We start from the raw sequence: 16,562 nt of genomic DNA on the forward strand, positions 1-16,562 counted from the left end.
TAGTTGGTCAAGAAAGGCACCATAAACAAACAGAATTTTGGGGCTGGAGATCAATTGTAGGAATAAGGGGGGGGGGGGGGTGGCATGAGGAGTCAGAATGGAGCAACAGTATCACTGCTACCATCACAAGTATACCATGAGGACATAACTGCGCATTAGCCAGCATCTTGCGACTTAGTCAGCACTGCCTGCAACCTCGTACACGATACGGAGGGCTGAGTCATCTTCACGGAAGACCGCAATCACAACAAGGAACGGCGTACAATGCGACAAAACATAAAAGGCACCACCCAACAACACCTATCACAGTTGCTTGTGCACCTAAATTAGTCAGTTCGGTTCGGGTTATAAAGTGGCGATGGTCAGACGGTGTTGCCATTCGAAAGTGAAAACCGCGTTTTAAAAGTAGGGCCAGTGGGGCAACAAAACGGACAATGAAGCTTTTGATGCCTTGCGAATACCACTTTTACCAGCGGCGCTTCAGAGCTCAGCATCATAAATGCGTAGTATCTATTGTCATAAACTGTTCATCCCTTTAATGACAACTGGTGGAGTCAAATGGAGTGACTGAGTTCAAAATGGAGGTGGAGAGATCTTGATGTGTGGAAGGCGATTGCATACTTGGATCTCTGAGCAGCAGTTCATTTAGCTAGTTCAGTAGCCCAAGTGTTGGTGTTATACGTGAGGAACAAAACACCTCAACTGTGGCATTCCGTGGTCCTCTAAAAGCAGCAGTGAATGCGTTAAATCCCAGTGGCCAAAGGAAAGAGCATGAGACAGAGTGGGCTGACAGCTTCAACTAAGGAAAGGGTGTGTTATATCCAGCGACAAGGGGTCAAACGTGGTATAAAACAGCTGACTTGGATGGATAAATGGGAGAGTGAATGGCTTGATAAACGGTGAGAAATGAAAATGCTACTGTCTGGTTCACGAAGGTCGAAATAAATTTATGAAAATAGCTAGAAAAGTCCATGAAAATGTGGAGAAAAATGGAAAGTCTACCTTAAAATTACTAAGGAAAATAAACAAGGATAGGATGGCATACAAGAAAGCAGAAATAAACTCACGAGAGGGGTTAAATATGACCGAGAACGTGAGCGTCCGAGTTGTGGTGGTTCCAGGCGGTTGTCGATTGGAGCTCAGTACCAGAGATGCCAACAAAGATGCCAGCTGAGCCAGCGAGAGCCCCTCCACACTCATCTGTTGCAGCGCCAGCAATTGATCGGCCCGTCGCAACGCTGGTCGAACCTCGTAGCCCTCTCCACCCCCTCCGTGGGTAGCACCGCCGACTTCCTCTGCTTGGTTTACAAAAATGCCAAACTCACCCTGCCCGCCAACTAGCACACAGGGTAGTATGATGTGGCAGGCGGCGCCAGGGGCCACTATCAGGGTCAATGTCACTGAGACGGTGCGAGGGCGTGCGCGGGTGGAGCAGGCAAGGTGGAGGAGGCGTCGGTTGCCACTGTCACGTTGAAGGAGATCGCTGAATGTCTCCAGGAAGTGCAGCATCGCCGGCCGGTCGTAGAAATCAGCGGGGTGGTTGTGCACCCACAGCACCACGTAGCGTTGAATGCGTGAGCGTAAAATGCGGTCCGCCGGTAGCGCCTCCTCCCACCACGTTAACAGGCGACGCACCAGCAGCGCAGGTGTTGGCAGAAAGGTGCGGTAGGTAAGGAGTAGGTCCTCCGGATAGCTCGGATCGCTTGATTCCGGTGATTTCAAGTGGTCAATGAGTTTCTCCGGTGTGCCCTGTTTGAAGGGTTTCAAAAGCTAGGGTCATATTTCTCATCTGTACGTTTATGTGAGACGCCGGTGGTGAACGTATTAGCAAAAAATCGTGGATGGTCCAGTAAGAATTGATAAACAATGCAAAGGCTATACGAGCTACTGTATCGCCTAGATTTGAAATCACCAACGTTTGCAACAACTTAACAAAGGAAAAACTTCACGTGAACACCAGAGTAGAGTAAAAATAGATCCACCAGAGCCTGATAAATCTACATTGACTTCAAAGATGTCATTGAGAAGCAGCTAATGAAAGCATCTCACCTTAATGACGACGCGTGAGACTATCGCAGAAGAGGGAGAGGAGGGAGCAAGGGGCGGGACGTCGGCATCAGTGGAGGCGGGAGCGGCGTCCTTTCGAATGTCTTCGTAGACGAGGACCACTCGGCCCCCGTCCTCCTCCACCTCCGGCACCTCAGCGTCAGCGGCCTGCGCCATGATGCGGAAGTAGTCAGCCTGGGCAACGCATACAAACTGGCAGTCTTCTGTCACCGTGCGCATTTGCCCTCGATGGCGTTGCACCACCAGTGTGCCTCCACTCATCGCCCCGTCTGCATTCGGTGACGGTGGTAGGCGGACTCCGAAAGCATCACCACTGGTCAGCTCACGAATCGTTCCGTCTGGATCCACAACCTGCAGAAGGTGAATACAATGGAAGAAAGGATTCGACTTCAGACGGATTGGGTTTCGTAAAATTCAAGACATCCAAATGGTAGCATCAAGCTTAAATCTGGTTCTCAATACACGGTATTCAACAACTCGGAAATTCAAGGAACGATAGCATCTCTATTGAAAGAGCGAGAAGACTCACCTCCACAGTGCCGTTGAGGATGACGGACCAGGTATCAAGGATCTCACCGTCGGAGAGGACCACTTGACTGGCCTCGCGCACCACGGCCACCAGCATGAGGCGACAGAGCGCGGTCCGCGTACCCTCCGAGAGGTTTGAGAAGGCCTTTTCAAGAGGAAAAGCATAGCAATCAACGCTCGGACCGGCTAAATATGCATGTTCTTCTAACATATCCTACCAATTTTTGCTCTAAAGAGCACCAAAATCCCCATCACAAGTAGCAGCACCCCACTAAGACTGGTAAAATTTTACCATACCCGGGTCCCAGCGCTGTTGCATTCTGATGCGCTACAGATCTTTAATGCCTCGTGTGACTCTCCGTTCACATATTTTCAAAGGCAGTTCAACAATCCAGTTCATCAGTACTTTGCCTTCTTCCATCCATTCTAAGCTACAGTGGGTAGTCTGAGGATTCACTTGGCTGATGAAAAGGTAACTTCAGAAGTAAATGGGAGGTGGTTATACGGTAGCTTCTTCCATTATTCCAAGACAAATGAACAGACACAATTAGTAGACGAGGATACTACTGGAAAACTAATGTGACTTCAATTTCAATGCTGAGGGAATGATTTTACATACCGGTAACTTCTGAACGTTTTCCACAAGTACTTCCACATCCGCAGTTGTCCTCAGACGTGGCTCTTTCAACAGAGCATCCCAGAAGCTGTCACGTAGGGACTAAAGTAAGAGCGTCGATAAGAGGGAGAGCCAAAAGTAACACTTTTTCAGCGGGGCAATTCTTTTCAAACATCTACGTACCTCATGACTGCTACTTCCTGAGTCAAATTCGTCGTCCTCATCCTCCTCTTCCTCGTCATCCTCATCTTCCTCATTGTCAACATCGCTACCACCACCGTCGTCATCCTCCGCACCATCACCACCACCACCATCGAGATCAGAGTCCGAGTCTACACCAACAGCGCAATGGAGACTGGTGTTGCTGCTGTTCGAAGTTGTTGTCATGGTGCGTGCAATCGCCGAGTCGCTCTCTGACAGCGAGGACTGCCGCTCTGGAGTATGTTGCTGCTGCTGCTTCTGTGGCGATTTCTTCGCTCCTGATGCTTCACCAACAGGAGGCTGTAGAAAGAATCACACTTTAAAGGATGAATTATTTGACCTTTGATGTAGTCCATGTCTAATTCTAGTTTATGTGAAACTGTCCGTGGAGAAACAATAGAGACGATGAGACAGAAGTCATCCATGAAAAAAAAAACATTAAACGCCTCATCCCCCGTGTTTCGAAGGGTTTGTGTTGCCGTACTGTTTTTATCATTCCTCTTGTTGACCTCAGCGATTAAAAAAGGTGTAAGGAGAGAATGTTAGAGGAGAAAGGGTTTTTACTGACAAACAGCCACGCCGAGTAAAGTACCTTTTAAGTCTGTGAGAATAACTGTAGCAGCAGCTGCTCCCGCTAATGGCGCGAGTGTAAAAAACTTGCTAGCAATAAAAAGTGGGCTGCATTGATTACGGCTAGAGGAGGTGGCGATTATTTCAGTGACAGCTGCAGTGCTGTTAGATAGGATGTAGCAAATTTTAACGGCTACAGCAGCTACCTCGATGTCTGCGGTGTGCAAATAATGATGTCAACTCGAAATTGATGTCAGCAATACTTCAAATACATCTGAACCAGTTCATGTACTCATATATAAGATGGTGAAGCACGCAATTGTGTCGCACGATCTGATGCCTATTTGTGGATGAGTGGAATAATCGATTGTGGAATTGATAGCTACGGTTCCAGAGGCATCCACTTCGATCCTTCCAGTGACGCTAATGGGCAGATGTTAGTGGAATTAGCCAGCATCGCCGCAGACACAAGGACATCACAGTTTGTAGCCTTACTAACCAATGATACCTTTGTCCAGGTAAAAGGTGTTAAGATAATGGCGGTGTGCTTCATGTTTACGGCAAGAGATGTTGTATTCCCAATAGCTGAAGCACTTTGATCAATTGGAAAATAAACGTATCATTCGGTATCATCGGCCCTACCACTCAGAAATTGACAAACACACCTATCCTCCCTCTTCGTCTTCTCCTCCACCTCCGTTTTAAGAGCTGAAAGTGGCACTTCCTTTCCATCCATTCCGGTTGTGCCAATTACTCTTCCATATTTCAGTCGTGTCGCGAGCTTACCCAAAATTTCAGGTCCTCAGCATGAACATACAACGCTTTCTCGCATCTTGTGCAAGATACAACCTCATTTTCATCATGGATAACAAGCACCAATATGGCTGACCCATAAGATGCTAATGCTGGATTTCTGGATCCGTACGATTTTTTAATTATAACCTTTCCGTCGTGGTAACAGAGACCACATCGTTTGGGATGGCCCTTGTTGAAAATGAGAACCCAGTATGCAGATGAGTACGATACTAACGCTGAGGGTGGCGACGACTAAGGGAGTGGTTCAGTTGTGGCATTAATAATCACTTTAATAACGACAGTTGACGTCATTGGGAGAGAGGCTGAGAGTGAGAACCAAGGCCAGAGTTATTGCGAGAGCGAGGGGTGAATAAGACCTACCAGAACGCCCTTCTTATTCGATGCAGGCTGGAGTTGAGTCCGTGGCGAGGCTGCGACTAGCGGCGGGGGATCCCGATCCACGTAGGCGATCTACCAAACGACAACGGGCTCAGTTAAAGCGACAGTCACAAGAAAATCCCAATTAAAACAAAGTAATATAAACAATACCAAACTAGGGCGTCAGCCATTATTCAGGAATGGTGACGAAGCGGATGATTGCAAATGCACCACCTTGGCGCCAGTGAAGTAAATGCGTGCTGTATGACAGTAGTTTTTTTCACTCCACCTCCTCATTCTCGCTCCAGTGATTATTGCCCCCCACCTCCCAATCTCAATTCCCGACCCGGTCAAGGTGGCATTTACAACAAATGGCAGTGATGGAAGGCGTGTATGCTCACGAGACATGAATTGACAACGACCCTTCATAGCATGGCGTCAACAGATGGCATTCAAATGTGTGCATCTCCTAGAGAGAGAGGGAGGGACCGCAATGAACTTGGAAGCATTTTAATCCACACCAATCCAAGGTATCACTTGGATCTGGCAAAGTAGTGATCCGGGTCCACCCGTTCACTCAGATTAGCGCGATCTGCAACCCGTACGACACCAACTTGTGTTTATTTTTTGCGTGATTGCAATGCATTATCTCGTGTCATCTTTGATTATAAGAATAAAGAAAAGGAATTTCTACCCTGTTCTGGAATTGTAAAGCACATTCTCAAACAGATTTTTATCACCTAACATTTAACTGATGCAGCTTGGAGTCAGCCATGGGGGACAAATAGCCAATTCCAGATCGAGAATGTTACCGCCACCCTCTCCTATATCTTTTACGATCCACGAGTGAAGGATTAGTCGCATTTTGAATGACAGTGGATCCTAGCTCTCTTGATTTGCCCCTTTTGGATTAGTTTCTGGAATATCGTTGAAAGATCAGCCGATAATCGTGAGCACAGTAACTACGGCACGAACATAGACCACGTAAAAGCGAATGACGGTTATTTTCAACGGAGAAAAAACGAAATGGGGATACTAAATTAAACTATGATAAATTGGCATCATTTTTTTGAAAATTCAACAGAATGGTGAACTGCACTGATTCAAAATTTAAATTAGGTATGTTAAAATCAAACTGGACCGTGGTGGTGGTTACCACCAAAACTGGCCGTGAAAGGTAAATCTGCCTGTGGGGCCGGTGAACACATCATCACTCTCATCATTTGCAATTCAAAGCGATTAGCACATCCATGACGCTCAAACAACCTTCCACACCGATGATGAGGCGAAGGAGGCTGTCAAGGGACAGGATGGTTCCAGCTGTACCGACAAATCTTACTAATGCCGAAGGCAGAAATCACTTTACGTGCGTAACTCATACGCTGGGAGGTAATTGTGTGGATAAACGACTTGACTCATAATTCCCCCCCCCCCCTAAACATTCAAAAAGGGGCGAAAAAAAGCTTTTAAAGCAAAACAATTCGAGCAGGAATGGGCAAAGACATGAAGAGTTATTGTTAGTCCTTTACTTTGCTAACGTACCGCAACAAGATCGGAGTCCTCCAATACGAAACAATCCTGATGACGCACTTGGCTGCCGTTCAGTCGAGTACCGAAACTGAAACAGGAACAGGGAAATGGCCAGATAGAGGACAAGTTTAGCTGACAAATTAAATAGTAATTGCTCGACAGCAATTTCTGGTACTCCACTTTCTCCACCCAAGGAAATAGCAACTAATTTAACCATCTTGGCATGCACATGAAGCGTCTATTGACTTACAAAGAGAAAAATGACAAAGCATTGAGTAGGAAACGTCAAATAAGAAGTGTATTACCAATGATATTTCAAAAATGTGTCGGTATTTAAATTCGACCTTTTGATTAACTCTCCGGTCTGCCAAAGACTTGTCTCAGAGGAAATTTGACTCCCTCAGCTTGGCGGACGCCTTACCGTCCTCGTAGTGGCATCAAAATTTGTACCACTAAAATGGTCAATTCGGTGGCTACTGTTTCTCAAGAATAAAAAGGAGTGTGCATGTGACGCCTGTAGCGAATTGATCAGACCAAATACGAGCAAAAAAATTCACCGATTGTTAATTATTCGTGAATGAGAAGTCAACCATGCAGGTAACTGGGAGACACTGAACTTCAATGAGATGACTCTGACTACTTGATGGATTTCATTCTGGTGGGTGCTTTTCAACTTGAAAGCACATATGCAATACCTTAGTTGACTGTTTAACGCTCGGTCACTTAGTTGATCTCTCATTGTACCTTCACCAAGTGTCCTGGCCTTCAGGCCGTGCTAGTAGCCCCAAGTCCTTCTGGGGGTCGACAGTATGTATCATGTCCAAGTATTACGTCTTCTCTCGCCATCAGGGACGTCTCGGTGCGCTATATTGGTGGCAGCGGAAAGCAAACCCGATCTCAAGGGACATCTACCCAGATTTCCACCACTGGATAATAATCCTTAACGGGGTGAAAGATGTGTATATGCTGCAAATGGGAGGATCAGTGACGATTCCCATCAGAGGGGCTGAAAATGACAGCTGCATTGGGAAACTACCTTAGTCTCGTGGTCTGCAGGAAAGCTAATAACAGCTAGAGCGGCACTAGCTTACAAGGATGTCGACAATGTGAACCCGCGATACCTCCTCCACTTCTCTACTGGCTGGACAGAACCCGGATAGATACGTGGTTGGGTAGCACTAAAGTGAGAACAAAGCGGCGAGGAGGAATAGATGCAAAACCCTTCCCCTCGTAAAGAGGTGTTAAACCACGTCCTTTGTCACAGGACTTTGCTTTTAGGCCAGAGTTCCTGTAACTACCAAAAGACACGCCTGATGGCCAGCACATTCCCCCACCCACCAATACAGTTCCCATACAGGACGAAACTTTAAATCCAGTGGGATTGCTAAAGGGGATCAGTGACATTGCGGTCAAACACCTCCTCTGTTGCATGGAAATTTGATGACCGCCATGTTTGGCTCGCGGGTGTTTCCCTTAGAGTGCTGACTACCTTGTGATGGCTGACGCAGGAGGTTAACCAAGGGAAGCGCCGGGGAAAGACACTCAAAAGAGGAGAAGAGCAATGAAATATGTAGGTTATTAACTCTCCGTTTTGGTAGACAATTTGATGCTCCACCATTATACCTTTGCCAAGTGGCATAGCCTTCAGGCCATGCCAGCAGGTCCAAGCCTTACTGTACATCAAGAATGCATGATATGCTCAAGTATTGTCTTCTCGTCCTGAGGGAAGTCTGGGGGCGCTACACAAATATAGGAGTCATAATACCTGTGAAATAACAAGATAACCTTGTTTTACAAGGGTTACAATTCCGACACTTTATGGCTAGATACTATTAGAAGCTAGTGGGAAATCAGCCAACTTAACGGGTGAGGGAGGTTGGACCAAATTCTAAATAGCCCAAGCCGAGGACGGAACCAGTGATGGATAAATAGCTAATAGTGCCTAGTCAGCAGAACTATTAAAGCGCCTTAACCAATTACAGTGATTGGATGTCCATGGTGAATAAAAATAAAGAAGCAGGTTTACCAAGTACCACCATGAAAAACTTTGAGATTATGATAAAACGAAACCTCCACTACAATGGAAAAGGATTAGCAGATTTGCAGACAACGCTAGCAAGTAATTTTGGAGTTGATGAAAAATGCCATAATGAAAGGCTTAACAGCAGATCAGGGAAAAAGATAACACGCCTTACACATCATTAGCACGTTCATTACCCATGTCTCGTGGATAATTGTTGATTTTAAAACGAGGAAATAAATGTGGAACATTCTCACTGCAGGAGGAATTGTACTTTTTTAGATATGAGCTACAGAACTATAACTGGATTGGTTTTCGCAAGCTGTGGTAGCTTACGTTACCCTGAGGCTCCCAGCCAAAGTGCGAAACATACTCTTTTGCTGAAACTCGAACGGAGGGTTTCAAGCAAAAAAATTGTGTGGATCCAGAAATCCAACATTAGCGTCTTGTGCGTCAGTCCTATTCGTGCTTGTTATTCATAATGGAAAAGAGGCTGTATTCTGCAAATGCTGCATGTTCATGTTGAGGACCTGAAATTTTGGCTTGAGTTGGCGATACGACTGAGATATGGAAAAGTGGCATCCGCTGATGTAAATTAAACCGGAATGGATGGGAAGGAGGTGACTCGGGCACCGTTGCCGTTTTCAACTGTCAAAACAGAGGCGGAGAAGACGAAGAAAAAAAGTGTGTTCGTCAATTTTTGCGTAACAGAATCGTCAATAAATGGCGACTCTTGAGTTGAATGCGTGGGGATTAATGACTGGCTTAATTGGTCTAAAGAGGTTTATAGCTACTAAAAACAGCCTCTGCTGCCGTAAACATGAAAGAAATCGGCATTATCATTGCGTCTGCCGAGATGCTGACTAATTTTACCTACATTTGCACATTAGTGCTACTGAAAGTACCGATGTGGATGTCTCTGGTATCGTAAATACCGAGTGCACAACTGCTTATTCCATTCATCCACAAATAGGCATCAAATCGTGGGACACAAATGGGTGATTTGCTAATGCCTGAACGGAATCAGAGGGTGGCCAATCAGTATTATTAAAGGGCTCTTGCAGTAAATGTCACCGGTGTCATCAGTACAGTCGTCGCTGGCACCAAGATCAATGCCATTGGTTACCAACTCCACCAACACCTCGACTACAGACAACCCACCTTCCAACGAAATAGGTGGTAATATTATGGCAAAAGCAGCCTCCACCAAACAATATTTTGACATGCCTCAAAAACTCGTCGCTATTAACCGTCGTCTTCATTGAGCACACCATTGCTGATCTCCAGCACAGACGCCAAAACTTCAAGAGTTGCCGCCAGTTAGCTATTGATGAACAGAAGGAAGCTGGATGAATTCATAAAAAGGGCCTAGCTAGAGAAGAACAGGAAGCCTACCTCCCTCTCCACGTTTATCATTGGCCCATAAACAATTAGCATCACCAGTTTCACAAACAACGACATTGGCGTCAAAATTAAACTTATTACTTCAGGCTCCACCAACACAACTCCCATTTTTAAGCACAGAAGCCAAAACCTGAGGCGAGAACGTGACCGGAGAATTGATGGATGGAGAAAAAAGGACATTCGACTAGGAGGCAAGATGTTTACAAGTGCCGCAAATGCATCAATCACCAAAGTCTATCCACATAACTAACAGTCAACTCTAACTATCACAAGTGTCTCAGAAGGTATCAACACGACATCAGGCACAAGTGTTTTCATTAATCCGACAGACAGTTCGGCGATCGCATTACTACGATCAAAAATTCAGCCACAGAGACTTCATAATAACGCCATATTGCAGCAGCCAAAGGCGGAATGATTTATTCAAAGAGGAGAAATTCCCAAACGTCACCAGAACTACCACCAATAGATCAAGACAGGCTGAACATGAAAAAAAGGCCCAACCCATTTTTGCGAAGAAACACGAAGTGGTTGATGAAAGCACATTTATGAGGGTGAAAAGTAGACACGACTATCCTCGCGGGCATTACAACCACCAGTGGCACAAAAAAAACACCGACACAAATGCTACCAGCATCGAAACGCCTTTTTTACCAACATTCCAAGGAGAGATGTTAAGGTCAGACCCGACTGTGGTGGTTACCAGCACAAACTTTTGTGTGACGAAACTGTGTTGGGAGACAAATTTCCCCATGGGACTGGTGAACACAAAATCACTCTCAACATTTGCAATACGGAGAGGCTAGCGCATTAGCGAAGCTGGTTGTCTGGGGACAAGATAGATCAGCCGTACGGACAAATCGTACTGATTCCGAAAGTAGAAACCACTTTTGTGTAATAGGGAAATACTAGAAGTGTGCAAATACGGGAGCAGGAAAAGGATAACGATAAATAAATGCCTTTTCCTTTTTCTAATAAACTTAAAACACCCAATTTGGCTCAGAATAGTAAACCACTGACTTGGACCCAGAAGAAGAAAGGGGAGAAATACCAGACTCACCAACTGCGCGGTAGGAACATGGAGTGGTCGATGAGGACGCATCCGGAGAGGAGAATGAACCAAGCGGAGGCGGGGTCGCCTCGACGAAAGAGGAGGGATTCACCGCGCACTCGCATCAGGCGGGCGAGGCGCGCGGTCTCTTGCAGCGCCGCCTCTCGATGGCTACGCGGACGCAGGTGCTGCAGACCCTCGATGCTGCCCAGGAAGTCGTGTACCCGTATCAGCTCCTGTAAGACAAGTGCTTGACTATTATCTGTCTCTACTACTACCCTTTATTCAATGGGCACCGGAGATTGAAAAGGATGCGCAATGCAGACCACAATTTTCCGCTTTAGAAAAGGGACATGAGGAAATGAGGATTACACTCCCCGCTGACCTAATTTGACGATTGCGTATTATGTACAGCTGAACTGCTTTATCACCATGACAGCCCGCTTCACCTCATCATCGGAGCAGAGAACTGTTTCGAGATCAAGAGTGTGCTAATCTCGCCGAATTGCAAGTGCTAACGGGAAGATTGGTCCTTCAATACAACCTCGTTAGGGTGGCTTGTGAGATGTGGGCTTTGGACGGCTAGTCACCACGAGCATTCAAGCGTCTTACCGGTACACATCTCATTACCATACAGTACCACGTCCGAAGTCTCCTGTGCGAATAATTACGAGCATCTGCATGTTGTACTTTATGCCTTCGTTCACGAGAAATTACGTTCATACACGCCCCACAACTGTTGCCTCCAATCTTGATTAACGGTAGCGAGACTAATCCACAGCATTTGCGCCAAACGGAAGTGTGTAACAAGACAAGCTCAGCACTTACCACTGCATATTGTGCTGCCAGGGTATCATCACTTGTCGTGACTAGAGACACCTTCCCCACGAGTGTTAGTACATGCATGATTTTGGAGGCATCGAAGAAGGTACGTGAATGTGGATGCTGCTTGCGTAGTGCACAGTGATTCAGCTTTGGTAAACACCAAATACGGGCCGTGTCATAACATAGGCTACCACCACCTCTCCACTACCGTAAAATCTTTAAATTCACAAGGCTCTCTACGTTCGACCCTTAAACTAAAAAGGGGATAACACAAATTATCCGCTGGCCAAGCCGAGGCCTTTTGTCGAGCGCTAATCCATCCACCTTGTAAGTCAACTAAATTATTCTAAACAAAACAGAGGATAATGGTTTTGCGTCTGAAAAGTTTGGAAAATGACTATCTTTGGGTGCAAACGATAGCCAGTAAAGGAACTGGGAAAATAAGTCTACCCAGGATAGAAGTGGTAACTCATTAAACGCTTGCACCATTATTCACTCAGCGGAAAAGTGCTTCTACAATTATTAAGCATAAAATAAGCCTGCCCACTAACCCCACTGGTAGACACTGAGTCAATTAGATTTTGGTGAGAAAAATAAGGGCATACATCGAGTTTGAAGAGGAGGGAAAGTGCATGCCTTAGAGCGAGGAGAAGGGGAGAATTATCACTATGTGAAATAGCAAGTTAGCAGATATTCGGCTTCCATCCAGCAGATCAAGTCAGAGAGAGAATAGAGCATTACTGCTGCATTCATAAAACAAAGAAGTGCGCCTCGTCCTTCCGGGGAAGAAATGTCAAAAAAGTGACCACCACAGAGGATAGCAGAAGCCAGTTGGCTGTGAGCCAGATTTGATTAAGTTAGACGAAACGTGACTACTTGTGCAAAGAAGATCCAAGAAGACACTGAAAAGAATGAGAAAAAAGAGCCGCTTCGACATTGCTGATTGTTAACTGCACATTAATTCAGCCTTGGACGAAAGGCTAAAACCATTGCTGCGTCATTATGCCTGCGAGATTATGCAAGGAGAAGGGCGCACCAGCTTGCATTTATAAGGCAAATAAAATGTCTGGTTCCCGATTGGGGAAGTAGGAGGCAAGTCATTTCACTTCATCTCAAAGTAATCTTATTCGGACAAAAAAACGGGCTCGCTTTGAGTGAAAGGAAAAGCAAATAATTCCTTAATTCATGAGACACAAAACGGGGGAAGAGACCGACACTGACAAGGGGATTTTACCGAACGCCTCGTATATCCAACCTTTTTACGTTGAATAGTCTTTGAAGGTGGCATGGACGCTAAATTGGAGGTAGTAGGGTATGATGTTTAACAAAAAGTTTCCGCATCCCACGTTCACAGAAATTGATGGCCTCTACTGATGCAAAAATTGCAAATGAAAAGAGAACACATGGAAAGAATAAAAACATCTAAAAGCTTTTCCCACCTCATTCCAAAGTATCAAAGTATCATCAAAGTATCCAAAGTATCAAAGTATCAGTATCAAAGTATTAGTCAGGATGACCGGCGCAGCAGTGTACAACAACCAGAAGGGCTGAACTAGACGACACTCGCTTCCTTTTCAGCAGCATGATATGGACATCTACAGAGGATTGTATTGTATGCCATAGAATAGGCTCTCTGTGCTCACAGAGCTCATACCAGGGTTACTAGAGAGCCAACAATTCTATTTGACTTGCAGAGTTAGATTAAACGTGATCACTGTCAAAAATTTGGCATTACTTTGCCCAGAGGTGAAATCCAATTAACAACAGCAAATAAGGCTACGAAGGGTACTCAAAACACGCCATTTTTACCACTTTAAAAATTTATTTTTTTGCACGAGAGGAGAAGTAAAACATTGGTAAAAAACACAATTACAGTATCAACGAGAATAAATCGCCTTTGTTCAGTCATCGGATTCGACAATGACGATTACCAAGATTTAGGGCTACCAAAAGTTCAAAATATTGCTTTGTGCGACAAGAATATCTGCTTCAAGCATCAGCATTAAATCATCTTCAGTGTTTACAATGATAATCCAAGTGTTGCAGGAGGAATAAATTTATGAGAAAAGGTAGAAAAGTTCCGTGATTATATGTATTAAACAACTTGATAAATCAAGTAATGTTCCAGATTTGGAGCAAACTTAACTGTAGAGAGTAATTAATAATAACCAAGCAACGAGAATAAGGTTTATACCCTATGAATTATTTCACTTTCAGTATTCCACACACAACAGATTCTGGTTCCAAAAATAGCATGACATACGGCTTTTTTTCACTGTGCCCGGTACCTCAGTTTAACTTAGTTCTACGCAAATTTATAAGTAATTGAATGCAAAATTAAAGGGAGGACCCAACGATATATCAGACCATAATCGCACCGCGCATTAGAGCAAAGGTAAACGACGATGACCAGAAGCTCAAATTTTCATTACCGTAGCTGTCTGACGTAAATTCTCCAAAAGAAATAAGTTAAACATTACCAGAAACCTATCAATCATTTTCGACTATCCAGAATTTGTCAATACAAACTCATCTACGTCTACTTGCTCGAAGTCGACTTGGCAAGACAGCATGTCGTTGGGTCCTAAACCATAGAACGCTGCTTACGCAACCCTGTCAATTCTGTATTTACAATGTACGCCCGGTGCGAATTCGATGATAAACAAAAAATTGTTCACTTGTACCAAGCCTGCTTAGCGAAACAACCAGTTCGTCCATACTTTTTAGGTTTCCAGATTTTCTCAGTTAAGCGTTATCTTAGGCATTTCTGATTGATGCACATGCATGATTACGATGAAGCAGTAATAAAGCGTTCTGATATTACTATCAAAACAAACAAGTTTTTTTCCACCAAAAAAGACCTAGGGCAAGGTGTCACAAGCTATTCTATACTTCCTTAAGTTTAACCCCAAACGCTCCCACAAAATCAACCACTTCAAAGCTAATCGACATTCTAGGTTCAAGTTGATGATTAATTTAGGCACTCCATCAGCAACATAAACAATATTGCCATAAACTGGACGATAAAAATTAAATCAAATGAATTAAACCGAAGTATATAATCAAAACATTTATTCTGGAGTTTTAATCATAAAATTCAGATTCACCATATATAGTCAGCCTGTCGCAAAGCTCTGTAAAAATGAAAGAACGAACTTTGCAAACTACAGACGGTTACACATCGACTTTCGGCGATGAACACAGCAACTATATTGACTAATAAGTTCAAGGGAGAAAAAGATTTAGGCAATTTTACAAAATGAAGCACAATCTAGAAAACTTTAAACGAACGACAAAGGCGTTAATAAAATCACAGCATAAGATGATGGATAAACAGTCCAATAGAATAAACAAGTGGAAGAAATCGACGAATTCCAAAAAACAATAACAGGAACACGAACAAACCACGCCAATAAGGCACCTCCAATTCAAGATTTACTAAGAGAGAAGTTGACGAAAAATCGGCAACCACAAAAGGCAGAGTTACTCGAGAAAGCATTAAACAAAACCACTCAGCAAAGAAATTTTCACGCTATTGTGATAAAACACTTCGTCAAAACTATATTCTGTTCGTTCGAAAAAGTACTATCTAGGAGGAAAAGTCACCATTCCGATGAAAGTGCGATTAAATAATGAAATCTTAAAACTGTCCAAAAAAACCACGTAACAGGTATGAAATAAACACCAAATGAGCCATACAACGTAGAGAATTGCAAGCTGCAAATACATAGTTGTGGGGAAAAGGTGGGAATAACAATTTCAGGAAAAATGTAGGACGAGATAAGTACTCACCTCACTGGATCGCTTATCAGGAGGTGTCTCCAGTATTCGCAGAATTTCGGAGTTCTCCGAACCCATTAATACAAAGATCGCCTTTTTCAAAAATGCTATGGAGAATTGAGGAATGTCCGTCCAGACATGTGAACGCCCCCCGCTTCACCAATGAAATACACTTGCATGCCGCGCTTACTTTGGCTGCAGAATAGAACAACAGGGAAGCCATATTATCTGCCACGTTAAAAATCAAAGTTTGAGGTTACCTTTTGATTAATTAAATTTCTCATTTATTTCTGCTGCTTTAGCTGATGACAATAAACTGGTCTTGAGCCGGATTTTAGTTGAAGGCTATAAAGGATATTTCACCAAATTTTCAGTCTTTATAATTACTGAGATAAAGGTCCGCAATAGCACTCTACTTGTAAATCTGTTAGTGGCTGCAGCCCTGTCACAGACTTACATTAGCTGACAGCTGGTCTAATTTTATTTGCTACCTTTTATTCCACATTTTTACAATTTGCATTTTACATGTATTCGTGTACAAATTTCCGTGACTAAAGCTTATTGTCAACACTGCGGTGCTTCAGAAGATTTTGGATATCTTTGCTTACCTGTGAAGCTTTTTATAGCTGCCCCTTTGCCCACTTGGTGTTCCGCCTTTTCACTTAGACTTAAAACCAACCACTCATACAAAATAACGATTTGTTTTCTTACAAATACAGCTACTTTTATTTTATTCACGCCTGTGTTGACAACTTTGTGCCAGAATTAGCGGCAAGAGAGCGCTAATGCCATAACCT

General features: G+C 44.1%; 1 protein-coding gene across 1 annotated transcript in view; it reads right to left on the reverse strand. All coding sequences in view use genetic code 11, as the record gives it.

Annotated features, from left to right (window-relative positions):
* EGR_03501 (Rap guanine nucleotide exchange factor 2) overlaps nt 1-15,843 on the reverse strand; it is a gene marked incomplete at both ends in the record, with an annotated part of 23,116 nt that extends 7,273 nt beyond the window's left edge. Inside the window, 10 exons of the mRNA XM_024492750.1 lie at nt 1,068-1,749; nt 2,050-2,418; nt 2,597-2,740; nt 3,215-3,313; nt 3,395-3,712; nt 5,159-5,248; nt 6,698-6,773; nt 11,170-11,396; nt 11,989-12,132; nt 15,778-15,843. Of these exons, the coding sequence (XP_024352883.1) occupies nt 1,068-1,749; nt 2,050-2,418; nt 2,597-2,740; nt 3,215-3,313; nt 3,395-3,712; nt 5,159-5,248; nt 6,698-6,773; nt 11,170-11,396; nt 11,989-12,132; nt 15,778-15,843 (2,215 nt within the window). The remainder of the gene's footprint in view (nt 1-1,067; nt 1,750-2,049; nt 2,419-2,596; nt 2,741-3,214; nt 3,314-3,394; nt 3,713-5,158; nt 5,249-6,697; nt 6,774-11,169; nt 11,397-11,988; nt 12,133-15,777) is intronic.
* Nucleotides 15,844-16,562: the final 719 nt, after the last annotated feature.

This window comes from Echinococcus granulosus (genome assembly GCF_000524195.1).
Source record: "Echinococcus granulosus chromosome Unknown EG_S00018, whole genome shotgun sequence".
NCBI lineage: Eukaryota > Metazoa > Platyhelminthes > Cestoda > Cyclophyllidea > Taeniidae > Echinococcus > Echinococcus granulosus.